A 21,189-nucleotide genomic window follows, 5' to 3' on the forward strand; every position below is an offset into this window, starting at 1 on the left:
CTTTAGTTCTTCTTCACTTTCTGCCATAAGGGTGGTGTCAATCTGCATATCTGAGGTTACTGATATTTCTCCCGGCAATCTTGATTCCAGCCTGTGCTTCTTCCAGCCCAGCATTTCTCATGCTGTTCTCTGCATGTAAGTTAAATAAGCAAGGTGACACTATACAGCCTTGACGTACTCGTTTCCCGATTTGGAACCAGTCTGTTGTTCCATGTCTGGTTCTAACTGCTGCTTCTTGACCTGCATAGAGATTTCTGAGGAGGAAGGTAAGGTGGTCTGGTATTCCCACCTCTTAAAGAATTTTCCACAATTTGTTGTGATCCACATAGTCAAAGGCTTTGGCATAGTCAGTAAAGCAGAAGTAGATGTTTTTCTGGAACTCTCTTGCTTTTTTTTTTTTCTATAGGTCTTCACAGAACTGTTCAGCTTCTTCAGCATTATTGATCAGGACAGAGACTTGGATTACTGTGATACTGAATGGTTTGCGTTGGAAACGAACAGAGATAGACCATTCTGTTGTTTTTGAGATTGCATCCAAGTACTGCATTTCAGACTCTCTTGTTAACTATGAGGGCTACTCCATTTCTTCTAAGGAATTCTTGCCCACAGTAGTAGATGTAACGGTCATCTGAATTAAATTCACCCATTTCAGTCCATTTTAGTTCACCAATTCCTAAAATGTTGATGTTTACCCTTGCCATCTCCTGTTTGACCACTTTTAATTTTCCTTGATTCATGGACCTAACATTCCAGGTTCCTATGCAATATTGCTCTTTACAGCATTGGACTTTACTTCTATCACCAGTCACATCCACAACTGGGTGTTGGTTTTGTTTTGGCTCTGTCTCTTCATTCTTTCTGGAATTATTTCTCCACTGATCTCCAGTAGCATACAGGGTACCTACTGACCTGGGGAGTTCATCTTTCAGTGTCCTATCTTTTCTCCTTTTCATACTGTTCATGGGGTTCTCAAGGCAAGAATACTGAAGTGGTTTGCCATTCCCTTCTCCAGTAGACCATGTTTTGTCAGATCTCTCCACCACGACCCGTCCGTCTTGGGTGGCCCTACACAACATGGCTCATCATTTCACTGAGTTAGACAAGGCTGTGGTCCATGTGATTAGATTGGTTAGTTTTCTGTGATTGTGGTTTTCAGTCTGTCTTCCCTCTGATGGAGAAGGATAAGAGGCTTATGTAAGCTTCCTGATGGGAAAGACTGACTGAGGGGGAAACTGGGTCTTGTTCTGATGGGCGAGGCCATGTTCAGTAAGTACCCCAATATCAAATAAAATAAGTACCTGATATAAAAATCAGACATTGATTAAAATATAACATCAAATGATTTACTCACTACATCAGGGCCATTTGGGGATATGTAGATGACCTCCATTTTTATTCAATTAATCATTATTTACTTACAAGTTCACCTGCTATATTTCAGGCATGTCATGACAGCACAAAGATGAAGACAAATCACCAATCCTTTCTCTTAGGGTACAGAAAGTCCTAACTAAAATCAGAGACCAAAATATAAGTAACTCATAATTAAGAGAGAAGTAAACTTATATATCCCACTGCTATACTGATAATGATTATCACTAATAAAAATAAGGACTCATTTATTAAGTTCTTGCTATATGCCAGACACTGTTCTAAGGGCTCTTCAAAGATGTCTTCACTTAATCTTCACACCAGATCTATGCTAAAACATTACTAGCACCCCCACTTTACAGTTGAGAGGCTATGCGAACTGCCTACGCAGAACCCAGCGGAGACCTAAACTCAAGCAGTTGACCCAAGAGCCTGTCCTCTCAATGCTAAGTTAATGAAGCATTAGGCCCACTATCACACCATCTGATTTGGTCTTCTCTGTGTATAGCCTGTCTTTGTACACATTAGTAATGAACCAAATTTTGAAAACGGCCATTCTATAGGATACCGTCAGTTTCATACTCTATATCTTCCATTTTATTAAGCCCCTATGAAAAATCATCAAGTTTCTTTCTTTTTTTTCATGGCCACACTGCGTGGTCTGTGGGATCCTAGTTCCCTGACCAGGGATTGAACCCAGGCCCACAGCAGTGAGAGTGCAGTCCTAATCACTGGACCACCTGGGAAGTCCCAAGAGGTGTTTTTTCAATGGGAGTTCACAAGGGGCTCTGAAGAAATTCCAAAAGAATTCCCAAACATTCATTTTGAAGGGATGGCTTCTAAATTTGTTTAAAAAACCCCTCAATCTCACAGCTTTGGAGTTGAGTCACAGCTAACACATTTTTCCAAGCACATCTAAATCAAAATGTCTATCCTTAGTGACCTATTATGGACCATCACCATACTGTCATCCTTATTCTAAACCTCAAGGTCTTCAAAAGTGACTTGAAGAATGAAAAATGAACCTAACCCCTCAACAAGTCAGAAAACTCTAATCCAATACATATCACATGCCAAGCACTCTAATGGGTTCTGTAGAGAAACTCAGCAGCAAGTTACCCCGGGACACTGAGCAAATGAGTAGTGAGCTGAGGAGACCCTGGAGAGATGAACCGAGCCCGTGCATGGGGTCAGTTTAAGCTCTGTACTCTCTGCCAGCCCTTACTGATACCAGCATTCAATAAGCAAAGGGGTTGCGGATAGAACTACCCTAAACACTCAGCATCAGGGGAATTGTTAAACCACGGAGCTTTAAGAGGGTGGAACAGCATGCTTAACATTTAAACTTAGCCTGAGGTAGAACACCGCTATGTCCTGTTATGAACTGATCTGCAAAATACATACTTCAGTGGAAAAAGTGAAGCATTCATAAAATAATGTCACTCATTTAAAAAATTTTTTTACCATGGAAAAATTTAAGCACACAAAAGTAGAGAGAACATAGTAATAAAGCTTTATGTACCTACCTTTAACAAAGATTAGCTTATGGACAAAAGGCATACACGTATTATTTCAATAAGAATATATTACACTATATATTATTCTACCATATTCTAGTATGTATCTCGAAAAGGTAAAGACTCTTTAAAAATATTATGAAATAGGGGGAAATTTTAAAGTTTATTATAAATGTGGGTATATGCCTAAAATGGCTCCTGAAAAAAAAAATGCTTAAAAAAAAAAAAAAGTAGTGGTTTTCATTGGAAAAAAGGCAAACGGAGTGAGGAACAGGGGAGACTTTACCTAATACATTTCAGTAAGATTTAAAGTGTCACTACAACAGGAGCACTGTGCTCAGAAGAGCAGCAGAAAGGCTGCCATGACCTGAGGAAGGCAGCGCGGCCTCAGCGGAGGGCGCTGAACACACGAGAGCAAGTCTGAACGTGAGATACTCAAGGAGTCGTTTATATAGATTCAGACACTGGCAGGTGACAGTTTCCATCGGCTACAGGATATGAATTCTCTAAATGTAAAAAGTAATAGAGAGCTGTGAACTCAGTGACATTACTAAACATAATTATAATTCCAATAATGTGCAGGCCCAGACGTTTATGAGATGAAATGGGCTCATCTCAGCCTCCCTACTGCCACATATCCAGTAACAGGAAGCTGATGAAATCATGTAAAGCACTCTGATTTTAAAGGGCACTTCAAAAAGCCTTTTTTTCTTTTTTTCAACAAGGTAATGTCTTATTTTCTCCTTCTCTTTTCCTATCTGTAGTCCTTATAACTTCTCTGCCTTATAGGTTGGGAAAATGTCATTTCCTTCCCTGGTGGTTCTATCTGTAACATCTGTATCACATTAACACAGCCTTGGGAACCACTAGATGCAGGGTTAGGGTAAAGAAAGAAGCCTTTGTGAGTGCTTGTTTACAGTGAATTCAGATACAATTCAGTTCTCCAATCTTTTAACCTTATGATCAGTAAAAAGGGGACTATGAGAAGATGAGATAAAAAGTAGCTCAGTTTTAGGACCCTGCTCATTTCTGTGACAATTTTCAGTTCTGTGAAAAATCCAAAGATGTTACAAATATAGACAAAAGTCAAGAAAGACTGGTCTCAACTAGACTAGTTAAAATCCAAAACTTCTGAAAATATATTAAAAGAAACACCACTTTCTCACTTTCAAATATCACTTGCACAAGGCTAACAACATATTTCCCAGTAAAGGTCAAAAAGGACATGTCTTTAATGAATAGACTTTCAACTTCTTAAACTTTAAACTTTTCATTAGCTTGAGCATAAACACGTTTTTCTGAGAACTTTAAAAATAGTTGTTCTCTTTCTCAGGTTGCATCCACCCCTGGCAACTGCCTTATTATTTTCCTTACAAAACCCAGTGTTTCGAGATAGTAGAAACGGTTCACCTAACCACTGGCAGTATAATTTCCAAATAAGTGATGTTTTACTGTATTTAACACCAGGGACTTATTTCTTTTACAAAAATGCTTCCCAGGACAAACAACTTGTTTGAATCAAAATGAAAATGCTGAGTACTTTTCACATAAATTGCCCAATTTTTCCCTAAGAGGCTCAAGTTCTTCTCCACCTGCAAATGAAAATTTTGGGGGAGGGGGGTCATTGCAGAGATTAATTCCATCAAGAAGGGAAAGTGCCACCGCAGGCTACACTTCTCTCGGGTACCTGTCTCGTCCGGGGAGCTGGGGGAGGCGCTGTCTTGGGACAGAGTGGTCCAGCTGGACTCCTCATCGCTTGGTGCCAGGTTCTGGATCCGGTGGAGTGCACAATCGGTTTTGGCCCCTGTTTTAGGATGATCCTTCTTGGTCTCTGGGCTGGATGATACGGTGGCTATGTGGCCCTCCTCGGGGCTAGATTGGGGCTTGTTTGGTTTCTGCAGCAGCACATCACCGTTCCCGACAGTGGAGGAGGCCTGGCCTGGCTGGGCCTTCTCTCCCACAGCCCCAAGCTGGTGGCCCACGTTCTGCTCGAGATCCCTGGTGGAGGTCTCCAGGTCTGCATAGTAGTTCAGGAAGCTCTTGGTTCTCCGGGGCTGGGAGGGTAAAATCTCACAGTCCGGGGAGTCCCGAGGGTGGGGCTCTTTACCCTCTAACTTCTCAGAAGTGATGTTGATGACCGCGGTGGGGCTGACGTTCCTGTTGGGGTCCTGCTGCCCTTGTTCTGCGGCCTTCCGGAGCTGGTTCTCCCCGTTTTTTACCAGCTTGATGTTGGCAGAGCCATTTCCCAGCAGGGGCTGTGCGGCTGGATCCGAGAGGCCCATGGCCGCCTGGATATTAGTTAGTGCATATTTTTTCCTGCATTTAGGGGGTGTGCTATTCTTGGTTTCTGTGTGTTTTATTTCGGCGTTCAATAGTTCATTGTGGGAGGACCGGAGATTGAGGGTGTTTGGTGGTGTGACTGGGCTGTTCCGATTCGTGACGTCCGTGGTTCCGCTGCTGGCCATAAACACTGCCAAAGTGTCTACACCTGAGTCAGCTGAAAAAAAAGAAGAAGAAAACCAGTCATTGGATGCCCGGCATGATCAAATGACTTAGTGCACAGAGTGAGCAAACATTTCCATACGGAAAATTGAAAGAATCAATGCTTCCATTGCAGTTTTGTAGAACTGACCCATCTTCCTCTCTCTTTTCACCGTGTGCTCATACATTAACCAGGAGCAAATAAAAGGCTTAATGTGGATACACAAAAGCCAGTTTATAGAAAAGCGTGGTGGTCTGAGGTTTCAAATTTTACTTAGAATAAAAATGTATCTCTCTTTTGAATTCATATAAAAGCACTTTCTTCCCACAGCGGGTCTTCATTTTTTCACAACCTCGAAAATCATCTGCTTTCTAAACATTTACACTACATTTCTATTTTGTCGTTACCTCAGGCAACAAAAAAGGTTGCTCAGAAAGCCTCTGGGGCTCCAGTATTCTTAATTAACCTGAAAGGTCACTGTTCAGTAAGGTACCACGTATCCAAGGTAATTCTTCTTCACCATATTTAGAAATCGTGTTCTGAATGCCAGGAAAAACCAAACCTCCATTACAGTTTGATACTGTCTTGTGAACATTTCTGACCTGGGCTTACTGTGTGCACTAACCATAAATTTTGGAGAAATGGCTTAATTACTCAAGAACATACACATAAAACAATTTATAATAATGCAGCATTGAGCCCGAGGCTACAGACATGTTAGAGCCCCCAAAGGAGTCTGAATATATTCCACTGAATTAAAACACACACTCAGCAGTTTGCAGGCACCACGTGCCCTTGCAGAACTCCTGGAAAACTGTCTGGCAGTTGCATTTATCTCAAATATTGTTCACACCATCAGTGATTTGTTCCATGTGTCTCTTGCTAGGAAGAGAGAAAGATTCCTCAAACTAGAAAGGAACAAACTTCATTAGGGGGAATTCCTAAAGTTTCAGATTTCTCAGCCTATGACGAATGACTTCTTTCTTATCTGATCCCTTGCCCTCCAGAGACTTCCAAGGGCTCCTCCTCTATATCAGGAGTAGATGAACCAAAGCACAGCTCCTAACATTCCTGAAATTGTACTGTGACAACCCCCTCCTTCTCCATCGAGCAAAACAGAGGCCTCTGCAGGGGAGGAAGGTAAGAATGTTCTCCAGTTTGGGAGCTTAGCAACATCTCTGCCCATCGTCCAACACTCAGGATGGGATATTTTAAAAGAGTCACCACTAGAGCCTTGTGTGCTTCTCTGAAGCTAGGCAACATCTGTACCCTCCAAGCCTTGTCCATATTTACAGCAGAATGACCATGTGGCCCGCAGAGATAGCGAGGGCTGGAGCCCAAAGGATTCCTGCTTACCCACACCTGTCTCAGCACTTGGGCTTCACTGAGGATCTAGGGTCTAGGATCTTTTAAACAATACTGACAACTGAATTTTTAAAAAATTCTTTATACTGCTTTGGCTAGTACTACCGTTTTACAGGAAACATGTTTTAATATATAATTCAACCTCACTTCAGAGCAGCATTTGGTATGAAAAGGGTCCACTGTGAACCCACATGAAGTTTTCCCTGAGACATAATACCCGTAACATAGGACAGGAGAGAAAATTATATTTAGACTCGGGTATTTGGAGTGACATTATTATGAGAAAGCTGGCAATCTGCTGGCTTTTAAGAAGGTGTGACAAAAAAATTTTTTTATGAGGCTGTTTTATGACATTAGATACTATATTCTAGCAATGTTATTAAGGAGAAATTTTTATTTACTTTGTTTATAGCCATAAACACTTTCACAAAGAATACCATCAAAAATTTTAGGTGATTTAATACTGAAGTAGCTTTTATATCTTGGTTTTACTTGACAGGTAAAACCTTTGAGCCGTGTTTTCACCAGCCTTTGGATCCTACCACCCCTTCTAGTCCACTGCAACTCTTCTGCTTGCTAGAAATCACAAACGCAAAATTTGGGAGGGTTAAGTTAGAACAACAGGACCAAAAATAGCTCTGCAGATGCTGTTTTTATAGATCAAAGCCTGAACACAATTCAGGTGTGTGTTTTAAATAGTAAATGATAGTATCATCTGGAAGCAAAATAAAAGGTTCAGATCTAGAACGAAGACAGTCAGTTAATCCTATGAAGTACACAGTTGTCCCTAGATGTTAATACATCAGCCAGCAAGTGTTTTGGGCTCACAGGGTCCTGAAGCAGGTAGAGATGAGCAACTTCCTAGAAAGGCCAAGGCAGCAGAAAGGAGGCTCCCAAAAGTGAGGAGGCAGTGCCCATGAGGATGACTGCACAGAACTCAGGTCAAAGACACGAGGCACAAGCCTGCTCCATGCTAATTCCTGGTTAAGTGATCCAGGACATCAGGCTCTCAGTCTCCTTGTCTGAAAAATGGGGACGATAATAGTACTTGGCTGCTGTAAGGATTAAAATGCGAAATGGCACTAGGAGGTTAGCACAGTGTATAAACAATAAATACAAGTGATCTTCAGCCTTTTAATCCAAGTGACAGAGCACAAAGCTGCCTGCTGTCAGGCCCCTAGATTAATCAGGCATTTGATCTGAGTTGTACAAAAATGGTCTTGCTGCAGAGACACAGGGAGCAAACAGACTAACAAGAAGAGGTAAAGAAGCCGAGTCTACAGGAGTTTAATTACAGAAGAAAATCCTCAGATTTAAGAGAAAGGAGGTATGTGATTCTTTTTTTTAAAAGAAAGAAAATTTTATAATGTCTTTTTAAATCTTCTAAAATTTAGTTATTTTCTTTACAGTCAAAAAAGTCTATGAATTAAGTCCAATCTCCTTGACATAACAGAAAAGTTGCTTAAACTCTTCATTTCTTTACCAGGATAATGCTTAATAGTATCTATACATCACTGAGCTTTGCTGAGGACTGAGAGAGACAGCTGTCAAGCACTGAACCTAAGGCCTGATGTACTGTAAGAGCTCAACACACACCAGGGATGACTATCATCTCACAGCTCCCTCCCGTGCTGCACTCTTCTGTCTCTGGCCACCACACCTCCGGCCATCATGTACTGAGCACGCTCTTGCCTGGTGCTGGGGCTGGGAATGCGGAAACCAAGACAAATAAGGTCCTGCCTGCGAAGCGCTCTCAGCCTCAGACACACACAAAGTGACAGCAATCAGGGTACAAAGGGGTAAGTGATCTTCCCACTTCACACTGGAGAGGAGCTGCAGACAAGAGAGTGTGGATTACCATCTGGGGAATCTGAGCAAATCAAGACGTGAGAGGAGAGGTGGTAGAGAGAGAGGAGGAGGGATTGGGCAGAGAGTCCTGGAAGACCTGCTCCAAGAGATGGACTTGACCCTGAGGCAGAGAAGAATATCAAGCACTTCAACAGCTGCAAGAAGAATGAATGAGGCTCAAATGTGTGTGTGCAAGGGTTGTGTTCTTTTCTTTCCTCAAACATATTCTCCAAGATGGAGATGACTCTGATAAAAGGCAATAGAGAAGCAATGAAAATTTGGCATTAAAACATCAGTGATTCTCAGGGAAAGAGCATAATAAGGTAGATAGAGGGTGTCTCTCTAACTAGAGAGGGAGGCTGGCTCCATCTTCATGTTCTATCTGGTGTTAGATACTGACTCTACTATTTACCTGAGGAGAACAAAGCCTCAGCAAGGAGACTCGCTGGAAGGCTACTGGAACAGTCCAGTCAAGACAGCAGGGAGAGTACACGGGTCAATCTGTACGGCACAGGGGACGCTTCTCAGTGATTTGTGGTGACTTACATGGGGAGGAAATCTAAAAAAGAGTGGATGTATGTATAACTGAGTCACTTTGCTGTACAGCAGAAAGTAACACAACATTAAAAACAACTATATTCCAATATGAAAAAAAGAGACAGTAGGGAGAGGACGAAGTGGGTATAGGGAGGTACTCACACAGCTATAGGGCCAGCTCTGGTCACTCATCTCTTGACCAGGGTGTACAGTGAGGTCTCCATGAGCCACCCGGATTTAGAGATAGGGACTGAAAAGAGCCAGGTGCACTGAGTGATCATAAGGACAGTGGCGTCTCCTGTTATATCAGCTTCAGGAGGATGGCAGAGTTGGGCAGGGAGTGACCTTTAAGGAACTTCACCAGAAAACAAGCAGAAGGAGAAAGAAGAACGGCTGGAAGGTGATCTGGGGATATGGCAAGGAACTTTTGTTCTTTAAACTGAGAGTCCAAGCCACGTTTCCTTTTTTTATAGGCCGGGAAAGCTGAAGCTGGCACAGAGGGGAAAAGAAGAAACACAACAGAAGGACAGACCACGCTGGGGGGACCCGCAGAACGGATGTGGAAATGTCAGCCTCGTCCAAGACGTGAGGAGGGGGGAGCGGGAGCCAGGACAGGGTCAAGCACATACGTCACTGTGGTGACACAAAAGCAAAACTGAGAACCTCAGTTTCTCCATAAAGATGAAGTCTTTCCCTGGGGGAAGCAGTCTAGGGGGAACATGAGGAGAGGGACAAAGTTTCGAAACAGTCACAACAGAGAAAAACAGAATAAGCAATTTCAAAATAAATACACAAATAAAAGAAGGCTGGCAGCATAAAAACAGACACATAGCTCAGTGGAACAGAATAGAGAGCCTAGAAACAAGTCCACACATATACAGTCAACTAACCTATGACAAAGGAACCAATAATATACAGTGGGGAAGGACAGTCTCTTCAATAAAGGAGCTGGGGAAAACTGGACAGCTACATGTGAAAGAATGAAACTAGAATACTGTCTTATATGATACACAAAAATTAACTCAAAATGGACTACAGACGTGAAATTGAGGGCTGGAGTCATAAAAGTCATCAAAGAAACTATAGCGGGGTGAGCCCCTTGACACAGATCTTGACAACGGTATTTTGCGTTTGACACCAAAAGCAAAAATGAACAAGTGGGACTACATCAGAAAAGGTTTTGCTCAGAAAAAAAAAAATTAATCAAGCAAATGAAAAGGCAACCTATGGAATGGGATTTTTAAATAGGAAAGAAATAGGCGCAGAGAGGGACATGATTAAGGTGTCACATGTGAACAGTGAGGAATGCACTCCAGGATCTGGTCTGGGGTGGGGGCAGGAGATGGAGCCAGGAGGAGGGTGAAGAGCTGGGGGAAAAGGCTAAGGGGTCAGAGGTCCCTGACAGATAAGGCAATAGGCGTGACAGGAACAAGGAGCCGCTCCAATCCTAGCTGCACGCACACTCTGGGGAGCTTTTAAAAAGTACAGAAGCCTAGGCCCACCCCTAAAGACACTCCAGATATCTGATTCAATTAGTCTGGAAGGTGAATGTGTGTGTTAGTGTTAGTTGCTCAGTCGTGTCCGACTCTTCGTGACCCTATGGCCTGGAACCTGCCAGACTCCTCTGTCCATGAGGTTTTCCAGGCAAGAATATTGGAGTGGGTTGCCATTTCCTTCTCCAGGGATCTTCCCGATCCAGGGATTGAACCCGGGGGAACGTGAATGGGACCCATGATATTGCCATCACTTCCACATCTATTCATCATGCTGTTTTGAGCGCAACTCACAAAGATGCAACATCAATTCAAGAGGATGGATTCCTATAGCAGAGCCAGGTATATGTTCAGAACTAAGAGTGTGAAAAGCGCTCACATCACCACTGCTGTCACCCTCCTGCATGCATGATGGACAAACTACTACGGCCTGGCAAATACTTCCTCCTTTTCTAATAAAAGTCTCACATTTTTTCTTAAGAATCAGCCGTCCTCCATGCTCATTCATTCATTTGACAGGTATTTTTTCATGCACTAGTCACAGACACCATTCTAACTGTTGAGGAGACAGAAGTAAACAAAACTGACAAAAATATCTGGTCTCATGGAGCTTACATTCTAGAGATCCAGCCCCCATGTTCAGGCAGAGATGACTGTACCCTTGATTCATGAGGTCCCCGGCCCAAGCCCAGCCAATCAGAGTAGCAAATCCCCATGGCTATGGTGACTGATTCAAGGAAAAGCATGCCTTTGAACTGGAATGCTGGAGAAGACTCTTGAGAGTCCCTTGGACAGCCAGGAGGTCAAACCAGTCAATCCTAAAGGAAATCAACCCTGAATATTTATTAAGAACTGATGCTGTAGCTGAAACTCCAATACTTTGGCCACAGGATGCGAAGAGCCAACTCACTGGAAAAGACCTGGATGCTTGGAAAGACTGAAGGCAAGAGGAGAAGGGGGCGACAGAGGATGAGATGGTTGGATGGCATCATCGGCTCAATGGACATAAATCTGAGCAAACTCCGGAAGGTAGTGAAGGACAGGGAAGCCTGGCGTGCTGCAGTCCACGGAGTTACAAAGAGTTGGACACGACTGAGCAACTGAACAAGAATCCTAAGACTTTTTCTGGAATAATCAGAAGAGAAGCATGCTCTTTTCTCTTTTAGAGTAAAAGATTTTCAGCTTAAGTTAATGTAATGCACAAAGTATTTTTATGAAGCCTAACCAAAACTAGGTAAGCCAGGGTCACTTTAATTTCATGGCTAACAAAGCTTTCCTCAAACCCTGAGTCACAAAGATCTCAGCACTGAGATGCAACCCCTGTAACTCAGATGACATCCTAATATAAACCTGTGCTGGAGCCCATAGTTACACTCACCCTTCCCGCTTCTCTTTGCTGAGACCTCTAGCCTCCTGTCGAAGAAAACTTGTCAGTAATGGCAGGAAATGCATCTCTTCAATAACCTACTGCTCTTCCCCTGCTCCTGTCACATGCTTACAAAATTGGAAATTGACAAATGGGCCCGGGGAAGCCCAATGTCTGCCCAATTTCTAAATGAGACTTCACATCTTCTTCATTTTTGTTTTCTGCTATACAATTTTATTTCCACTGAGGGGTTAACAGCAAAACTTCTATGCTGAGGAATGTTGCCTTTTGAACTAGACCTCAAAGTATTAAGGAAATGAAGTAAACTCAGATTTTTTTTTTTTTCCTTTTAGGAAGGAGAGGCAAAATAAAGCTGGTTCCTGAAATTACTCATGAAAGTAAACTCTCAATGTGGCAAAAATGATAAGAAGTTCTCTATGAACAAAGAAGGCAAAGGTTATTGGGAAGCAGCTAGGGTTCCTTGGTCAGAGAGGTCACAGGATTAGAACCCTGGACATTTTTAAACTGGGAGGACAACCTCACACAGTTGGTTCACGGGGCACCTTCCCCAGGCACTGAGATAAAGGGGTGATTTCAACCTGCAGCTCTGACCCGCCCTATTCAACTAAACTGCCTGAGGGCTCACTCTGTTCAACAGCCCAAGTGAATCTGAGGAAAGCCAAGAGAGATGTACCAAAAGCTTTCCCTTAAGAAACTTGGTCAGACAGGGCAGTAGGAAGGAGACGTTATTAACCCACCTCCCAGTGGTTAGAGCAGGCAGAGGGGCTTACAAGCAAAAGGTATTAGGGATGTGGAGAGAGGTGCAGGGAAGACTTTCATGAAAGTAACAGCTGACTTGGGTCTTGAAGGATACGTAAGTAGGAGTCCCCCAGTGACAAGGAAAAGAAAGGCACTCCAAGCAGGGGAAACCCAGGCATTCCAGCATCAAGCCTGGCAGATGTCGTCACCTTGGGAAATGATATGCTTGTACCAAGCACATTTTCATTGCTCAATTTCTAACCTCTTCTCATCATTTCATCTTCTTTAAATAATGTTTTTTTCTGAAGATGACTGTATTTTTAAAAATATAGCTTAGAGTTATACGGTGGAGTTTGATGAATATAATCAGTGGTCAAGCTGGTGTAGATGGAAGAAAACAAGGTAAGCTAAAATAAGGACAGGTTTTCTTGAGCAACTGACAAGTCAATCCCAAAAGAGAAAAAAACATTAAATAATGGCAGAATCCTTGGAATAGGGTAATGACCCGACTATGCCACAGGCTGAGAACTCCTCACAAGGGACTTCTGTGCCGAATGTTGAAGGTTCAGCAGGAATTTTCTAGGCATATAAGGTATATATTCTGGTATGTTTTGTTTTTTTTTAAAGGCTCTCTGTAGTCACAGCTCCTCAGAGTTGGAAAACAAGACTGAAATCAAGCCTTATCCCATGCTCTCCACTAGCTGTTATTGTATTTTCAGGTAAAAAATGGCTGGAATGATACTCCACTGAAACAAAAATACTGTTCTCCTTATAAAATGTGTTATGTCCTACACCAAATGCACGACAGCAGTAGCTGTTATTAAAAGCCATGCTGGATAATGGTTTCATTATCTCTTATGTAACTACCAACGAATAAAGCAATCTAACAACAGGAAATGTACATAATTGGTATAACAAAATATAGTGACATAAGAAATTTCTATAAGTTATTTGATTAGCTTACCTCTACTCAGAGGAAATCAGAAAACACATCATTTATATATTATTTGCCAGCTTTATTCTTACATTTCCATATTGAGTGTATCTTACAGTGTAATAAAAGATTTTAAATACTAAAGAATTCCTAGAAGGAATTCATCTCAATACTTAACATGCATTTTTCTAAAGGACATATGTATTTGTTTTGATTCTGCAAGATTAACATACTTATTCAAATATGCATTTACAAAGAAAATCTACACTCTGTCCCTAAATTGGCCTCTGAAAATTGCCTCTAAGTTCCTGATTTTCTTGTATGAATTTAGGTTAGTCATATTGTTTTTAGGTGTTTTTAATAAAAGGATATTTCCTGTCCCTCATCTACCTCTGCTGAGCTTAGTGTTTATTTTATTGTGTTTTATTTTATCTCTCTGTGAAGATGTAACATGCACTGTTATGTAAAGGAGAAAAGGACTTGGACATACTTGCTGAGTTTAACTTTTGAATTCAGGGACACTTACTTAAAAGCAACCTGCTGAGTGGTAGGTGTCCTAACAAAGAATCTACCCAGATCTGCCACTTGCAATTCTATATTACATTTAATTCAAAATGTCACTGCAATTGCTATTTTTATTATATTACTGTGAAGCTAAGAAGTAAATTCATATCACATTGTATGTAGACTAGCATCCATTATGACACAAAGAAAGGAGCATACAATAAAATTAGGTTGGTATTCTTAAGGCCTGAAATTAATCAGCATTAGAATACTGAATTGGGAGCCTATTATAGGCAAATCCCACAATGCCTAAGAGGCTATTTATGGAGACTCACCATCAATATCTCCTTTGTTCATATTTAACACTTAACAGGCTATAATGTGCAACAGTAGATGGCAAAATGTGACAGTTTTAATTTTCTGTTATAGTCGATTAAAATATTTTCACAGTACAGTATTAGTAGGATCATGCAAATAATAGATGAATGCAGTTAAGTGCAATTAATTCTTCTATCTTATTGTAAAGATCCACTTTTCTAGTACATTAGTGAAAAACAATAAAAAGCAGAAAACATGTATTGTAGCAAATCATAAGTTTAACGTCAGAACAATTATCTAGTATATATATATGCTAAAGTTTTAATATTCAACTAGTACAATGCATTGAAACATGTGAAAGTATCTGACCTGGAAGTACTTCTGACATGGGTCTCTGGACGTCAGCAATGGTGCAGGAAATAGGTTATAATTTGAAATCTGAAAAGAAGGATCATTTGAGAAATTAAAACCCCAAATAACAAAGAATTAAAGGAAAAAAACGTAGCATTGAAAATTCTTCTAAAAGCTGTTAAAAATGTTAAACAAATCTTAACAGACAATGTCCAGATTTGGTTTACTTATAGTTGGCTAAACCACTTTTGACTAAAATTTAAATTCCTGCTTAACCACATTTATTTCTTGAGAAACCACAAACATTTCTTGAGATTTGTTTTTCCATGCCAGGTTTAAGTTATCTTTCTCAAGTTTCCAATGATTTTTCTCATTAAGAACACACAATTCAGAAGCCAATAAAGAAAAACTGGCAAATTTCACCACATAAAAATTTAAACCTTCTGTTAAAGGGGTAAAAATGGCTATAAACACAACAAAGAAAAAAAAAAAAAAACCTGAAAAAAAATCATTACAAATGAATTTATTTACAAAACAGAATCAGATTCTCTGACAAGGAAAACAAACTTATGGTTACCAAAGTGGGAAGGTCAGCAAGTGTGGGATTAATGACACATAGTACTATATACATTAGGAGTTTGGGATTAAAAGACACACAGTACTATATAAATTAGGAATTTGGGATTAAAAGACACACAGTACTATATAAATTAGGAGTTTGGGATTAACAGATACACAGTACCATGTATAAAAGATAACCAACAACACCTACTATGTAACACAGAGAACTATACTCAATATCTTGAAATTATAATGGAAAAGAATCTGAAGAAGAATATATATATATATATATATCTGAATCACTTTACTTTGCTGTATACCTGAAACTCAACATTGTAAACCAACTATACCTCAATTTAAAAAAGAGCTCATACTATAGATGACATAAAAAGGTAAATTTTCTTTATATAGAAAGAATTCTTTGAAATTATTAAGAAAAATATAAACAGACCTGAAGGAAAATGGGAAAAGGACAGAAACAAATATTAAGAGAAACACAAATGTCCAGTAAATATAAGTAACTAACATCACTTAAAACTGAAAAAATGCAAATGTAAATGAGTTACTACTTTTCCTATAGCAGACTGCAAAAATTAACAGGCTCGATAACAAATAATCTAAGGCAAGGACATTGAAAATAGGAATTTTCAGTTCCTGCTGGTGGGAGTAAAAACTGGCAAAACTCTATGGAGGGCCTTTTAGAAATACGTGAGCAAATTGAAAATGCATGGGCCTTCTTGCCCAGCAATTCTTTTCCTAAGAATTTATTTTACAAATAAACTTACATAGACTCTATTATTCTAAATGGAAAGGATCAGTAACAATCTAGCTGTTCATCAGTGGATAACTTCCTCATTAAATTATGATATAGCCATTCAGTGGAATACTGTGTTGCTGTTCCTGCCGCCTCTAAATAGAATGAATTGAATCTACGTCAGATGATACAAAAAGGGCCTTAAGACGTATCACAAAGAAGTAAATAATATGCATGATTGAATTTGAATAAAAATTTTAAAAACATATATATACATACATGTGTGTACACACATGTACATACTTGCGTTTACATAGATACATGCACACACACATACATACTTGTATTTACATAGAAAATGTCTTAAAGGAATAATGAAGAACTAGACACACTGGTAAACTGCCAGTTTACCAAATTAGATACACGATAAGGAAAACTGAAAACAGACCTTGTTTTCAGTGAGTTGGTATCAGGAATGTCAATTAGAATAATAATCCATTATATTAGTGGATGTGGATATTCAAATATGGATACTGCATGATTTCATTTATATAAAGTACAAAAACAGGAAAAGCGTTTCTATGTCAAGATAGTAGTTTGCCCTGGAGGGCAGGAAAGGGGAAGAAGCAAAAAAGTAGCCCTTAGGACGCTACAATGGTGATATACTTTCTTGATAGGGATGTGAAAATTTATCAAGATGTACCCTTATGTGCACATTTCTGTATGCTTACCACTCTTCCATAAAATGTTAAAAAAAAAAATGAGTCAAATGTTAGTGGTTTTCTATAGCATTATTCAAGTTGAGAAACTATATTTGCAAAGACTAAATTCTAATCTAACCTTTCCAAACTAGTAACCTTTAATAGGCACTACCTTCCAACTTTATGATTCAGATAATGACCTGACAACCTGGTTTACCAGCCCACCATACATTTTTAAATTATATTTTCACATATCACGGGTAAGGCTCATTACTCTGGTATAATTAAAAGGGTGGGCTTAATTTAAACTGTCCTGAAACAGCAAGAGATGTTTCCTCCACGCACCTTTGCTTCTGCCCTATATCTTTCTCTTTTAAAAGTATTTCACAATTCACTTTTCCTTTTTTAGTTTTTGTCTTCAATATACCTTCAGATATAAGCAAAGCAGATGTGAGGTGATAACTATCAAGATAATGAATGTCCATAAAGTAGAAAGGAAGCTAAGAAAAGGCTTATTTACAGAAGTATCCTGAAAAGACTTGAACAGAAACTGAAAATTTGCATATTTTACTGTGTATTATCCTTAAAATATTCCCCTGTGTTGGGGCAAAAGGAATATTTTAAGGATAATACATACTATAACTAGCAACTAGAATCAATCTAGCAACAAGTTTTCTTTCCAGCAGCATTTCATGTGTACCATTAATGAAAATCCATAATGCTCACGTGCCTGTGACAATGCCATTGGAGCTCAATAAATCTCCAAGAGGGCCACAGAGAAGCAGCCAAAGTGGAAATCATGAAAGCACTAGTAAACAAAGAAGTGAACTAGTAAATTAAATGCCCCCTGGAACTTTGGTTCAGTATAAGACGCTAAGTACTTCCCCTATCCACTGGACGTAAGTGTAAGAATTCAGAATTATACACATATGTTAATTCAAGGTTTTATATGATAACAATTCAATCCTCAAGGCCTTTATTTTTGCTAGTATGATACCCCTGACCAAGAATGCTACAGTAAATTACCTCACTATAATCAGGTCCTTATGTGTTCCATTTCCCTTACTATTTTATTTGTAATATTGTGTTTGCAATTTAGAATAAAAAGACTTTTCTCCTTACTTTTATTGTGTGTTTTATCTTTTTTCAATATGTAATTTCACATTGTCCCCAACAGGTTTCAAATTGGAAACAGAGAACATTCAAGTCGAGTATTTTGAGGATTTAATTAAGGGACTATTAAAAAAAAAAAAGTTGACAGGGTAGGAAAACCATAAGGGATAATACAGACGCCAGGGCTTATAAGAGCAAGTTGCCACCCCTAGTCTGAAGGAAGAGAGAGCTGTGTGTAGGGTGGGTACTGCCTACTACCACCACCTTCTTTGAGGTCCACACCAGCATTCAGCAGTCTGGTACAAAACCGCTGCCTCACAGCCTAATCCTCTGACTACAAGAATGAGAAATTACTCTTTAGTAAGCTAAAGTTGTATGTTAACTCCTCTTTTACCAAGGAATAAATGAAAACTGATTCGAAGAACTAACTCATTTGAAAAGACCCTGATGCTGGGAAAGATTGAAGGCAGGAGAAGGGGACGACACAGGATGAGATGGTTGGATGGCATCACCAACTCAATGGACATGAGTTTTGAGTAAACTCCGGGAGTTGGTGATGGACAGGGAGGCCTGGAGTGCTGTAGTCCATGGGGTCACAAAGAGTCGGACACGACTGAGTGACTGAACTGAAACGAAAACTCACAAGTGTTTATCCACTTAGATCCAGCTCAAGTATTACATCCTTAATAATATGTCTTTTGAATTATCTACTTGTTTCATTACTATTACCCCACCACTAAACTTTCTACAAACTTCTATTATTACATTTAACACATGACATTAAATTTTTATCTTTTTTCCCTAAAGAGGGTAAATAATTTGAAGAGTGCTGGTGAAGACTCTTGAGAGTCCCTTAGACAGCAAGGAGATCAAACCAGTGAATCATAAAGGAAATCAACCCTGAATACTCATTGGAAGGTCTGATACTGAAGCTGAAGCTCTACTACTTTGGCCACCTGATGTGAAGAGCCAGCTCATTGGAAAAGACCCTGATGCTGGGCAAGATTGAAGACAGAAGGAAGAGAGGGCGACAGAGGATGAGATGGTTGGATGGCATCACTGATGCAATGGACATGAACTTGGGCAAACTCCGGGAGATGGTGAAGAACACGGAGGCGGCTGCGACGGGCGCACTAAGCGCGGCCAAGAGGAGCTACCCCTTGTCCGAGGTCAGGGGCGGCGACGAGAAAAGTTATCCCACGCCCCAGGCCCGAGGCTAAGGGCGGCGGCCAGGAGGAGCAACTCCACGCCCCAGGCCAGGGGCCGTGGTCGGGAGGACCAACCCCACGTCCAAGGAGCTATGGCTGCCTGGGGCGCAGGAGGGCCAAGAGGAGCTATCCCACGTTGAAGGTCAGGAAGGGCAGCGGTGAGGAGATACCCCTCGTCCAAGGTAAGGAGCAATGGCTGCGCTTTGCTGAAGCAGCCGTGAAGAGATACCCCACGCCCAAGGTAAGAGAAACCCAAGTAAAACGGTAAGTGTTGCAAGAGGCCATCAGAGGGCAAACACACTGAAACCATACTCACAGAAAACTAGTCAATCTAATCACACTAGGACAACAGCCTTGTCTAACTCAATGAAACTAAGCCATGCCCGTGGGGCAACCCAAGATGGGCGGGTCATGGTGGAGAGATCTGACAGAATGTGGTCCACTGGAGAAGGGAATGGCAAACCACTTTAGTATTCTTGTCTTGAGAACCCCATGAACAGTATGAAAAGGCAAAATGATAGGATACTGAAAGAGAAACTCCCCAGTCAGTAGGGGCCCAATATGCTACTGGAGATCAGTGGAGAAATAACTCCAGAAAGAATGAAGGGATGGAGCCAAAGCAAAAACAATACCCAGCTGTGGATGTGACTGGTGATAGAAGCAAGGTCCGATGCTATAAAGAGCAATATTGCATAGGAACCTGGAATGTCAGGTCCATGAATCAAGGCAAATTGGAAGTGGTCAAACAAGAGATGGCAAGAGTGAATGTCGACATTCTAGGAATCAGCGAACTGAAATGGACTGGAATGGGTGAATTTAACTCAGATGACCATTATATCTACTACTGCGGGCAGGAATCCCTCAGAAGAAATGGAGTAGCCATCATGGTCAACAAAAGAGTCCGAAATGCAGTACTTGGATGCAATCTCAAAAACGACAGAATGATCTCTGTTCGTTTCCAAGGCAAACCATTCAATATCACAGGAATCCAAGTCTATGCCCCAACCAGTAACGCTGAAGAAGCTGAACTCAAATGGTTCTATGAAGACCTGCAAGACCTTTTAGAACTAACACCCAAAAAAGATGTCCTATTCATTATAGGCGACTGGAGTGCAAAGGTAGGAAGTCGAGAAACACCTGAAGTAACAGGCAAATTTGGCCTTGGAATATGGAATGAAGCAGGGCAAAGACTAATAGAGTTTTGCCAAGAAAATTCACTGGTCATAACAAACACCCTTTTCCAACAATACAAGAGAAGACTCTAACATGGACATCACCAGATGGCCAACACCGAAATCAGACTGATTATATTCTTTGCAGCCAAAGATGAAGAAGCTCTATACAGTCAGCAAAAACAAGACCAGGACCTGACTGTGGCTCAGACCATGAACTCCTTATTGCCAAATTCAGACTGAAGCTGAAGAAAGTAGGGAAAACCACTAGACCATTCAGGTATGACCTAAATCAAATTCCTTGTGATTATACAGTGGAAGTGAGAAATAGATTTAAGGGCCTAGACCTGATAGATTGAGTGCCTGATGAACTATGGAATGAGGTTCGTGACATTGTACAGGAGACAGGGATCAAGACCATCCCCATGGAAAAGAAATGCAAAAAGCAAAATGGCTGGGGAGGCCTTACAAATAGCTGTGAAAAGAAGAGAAGCGAAAAGCAAAGGAGAAAAGGAAAGATATAAACATCTGAATGCAGAGTTCCAAAGAATAGCAAGAAGAGATAAGAAAGCCTTCCTCAGCAATCAATGCAAAGAAATAGACGAAAACAACAGAATGGGAAAGACTAGGGATCTCTTCAAGAAAATCAGAGATACCAAAGGAACATTTCATGCAAAGATGGGCTCAATAAAGGACAGAAATGGTATGGACCTAACAGAAGCAGAAGATATTAAGAAGAGATGGCAAGAATACATAGAAGAACTGTACAAAAAAGATCTTCATGATCCAGATAATCACGATGGTGTGATCACTAACCTAGAGCCAGACATCCTGG

General features: G+C 40.6%; 1 protein-coding gene across 3 annotated transcripts in view; it reads right to left on the reverse strand.

Moving 5' to 3' along the window:
• Window positions 1–21,189, reverse strand: part of APBB2 (amyloid beta (A4) precursor protein-binding, family B, member 2) — a 382,672-nt gene that overhangs the window by 191,603 nt on the left and 169,880 nt on the right. For all 3 annotated transcript variants that reach the window (XM_010858831.1, XM_010858830.1, XM_010858829.1), the window contains 2 exons: window positions 14,864–14,932; window positions 4,576–5,385 (listed from right to left, as the gene is read on the reverse strand). In XM_010858831.1, coding sequence (XP_010857133.1) covers window positions 4,576–5,385; window positions 14,864–14,882 — 829 coding nt within the window. In that variant the 5' untranslated portion in view covers window positions 14,883–14,932. The remainder of the gene's footprint in view (window positions 1–4,575; window positions 5,386–14,863; window positions 14,933–21,189) is intronic.

The sequence above is a fragment of the Bison bison genome, unplaced genomic scaffold, assembly GCF_000754665.1.
Source record: "Bison bison bison isolate TAMUID 2011002044 unplaced genomic scaffold, Bison_UMD1.0 scf7180017864451, whole genome shotgun sequence".
NCBI lineage: Eukaryota > Metazoa > Chordata > Mammalia > Artiodactyla > Bovidae > Bison > Bison bison.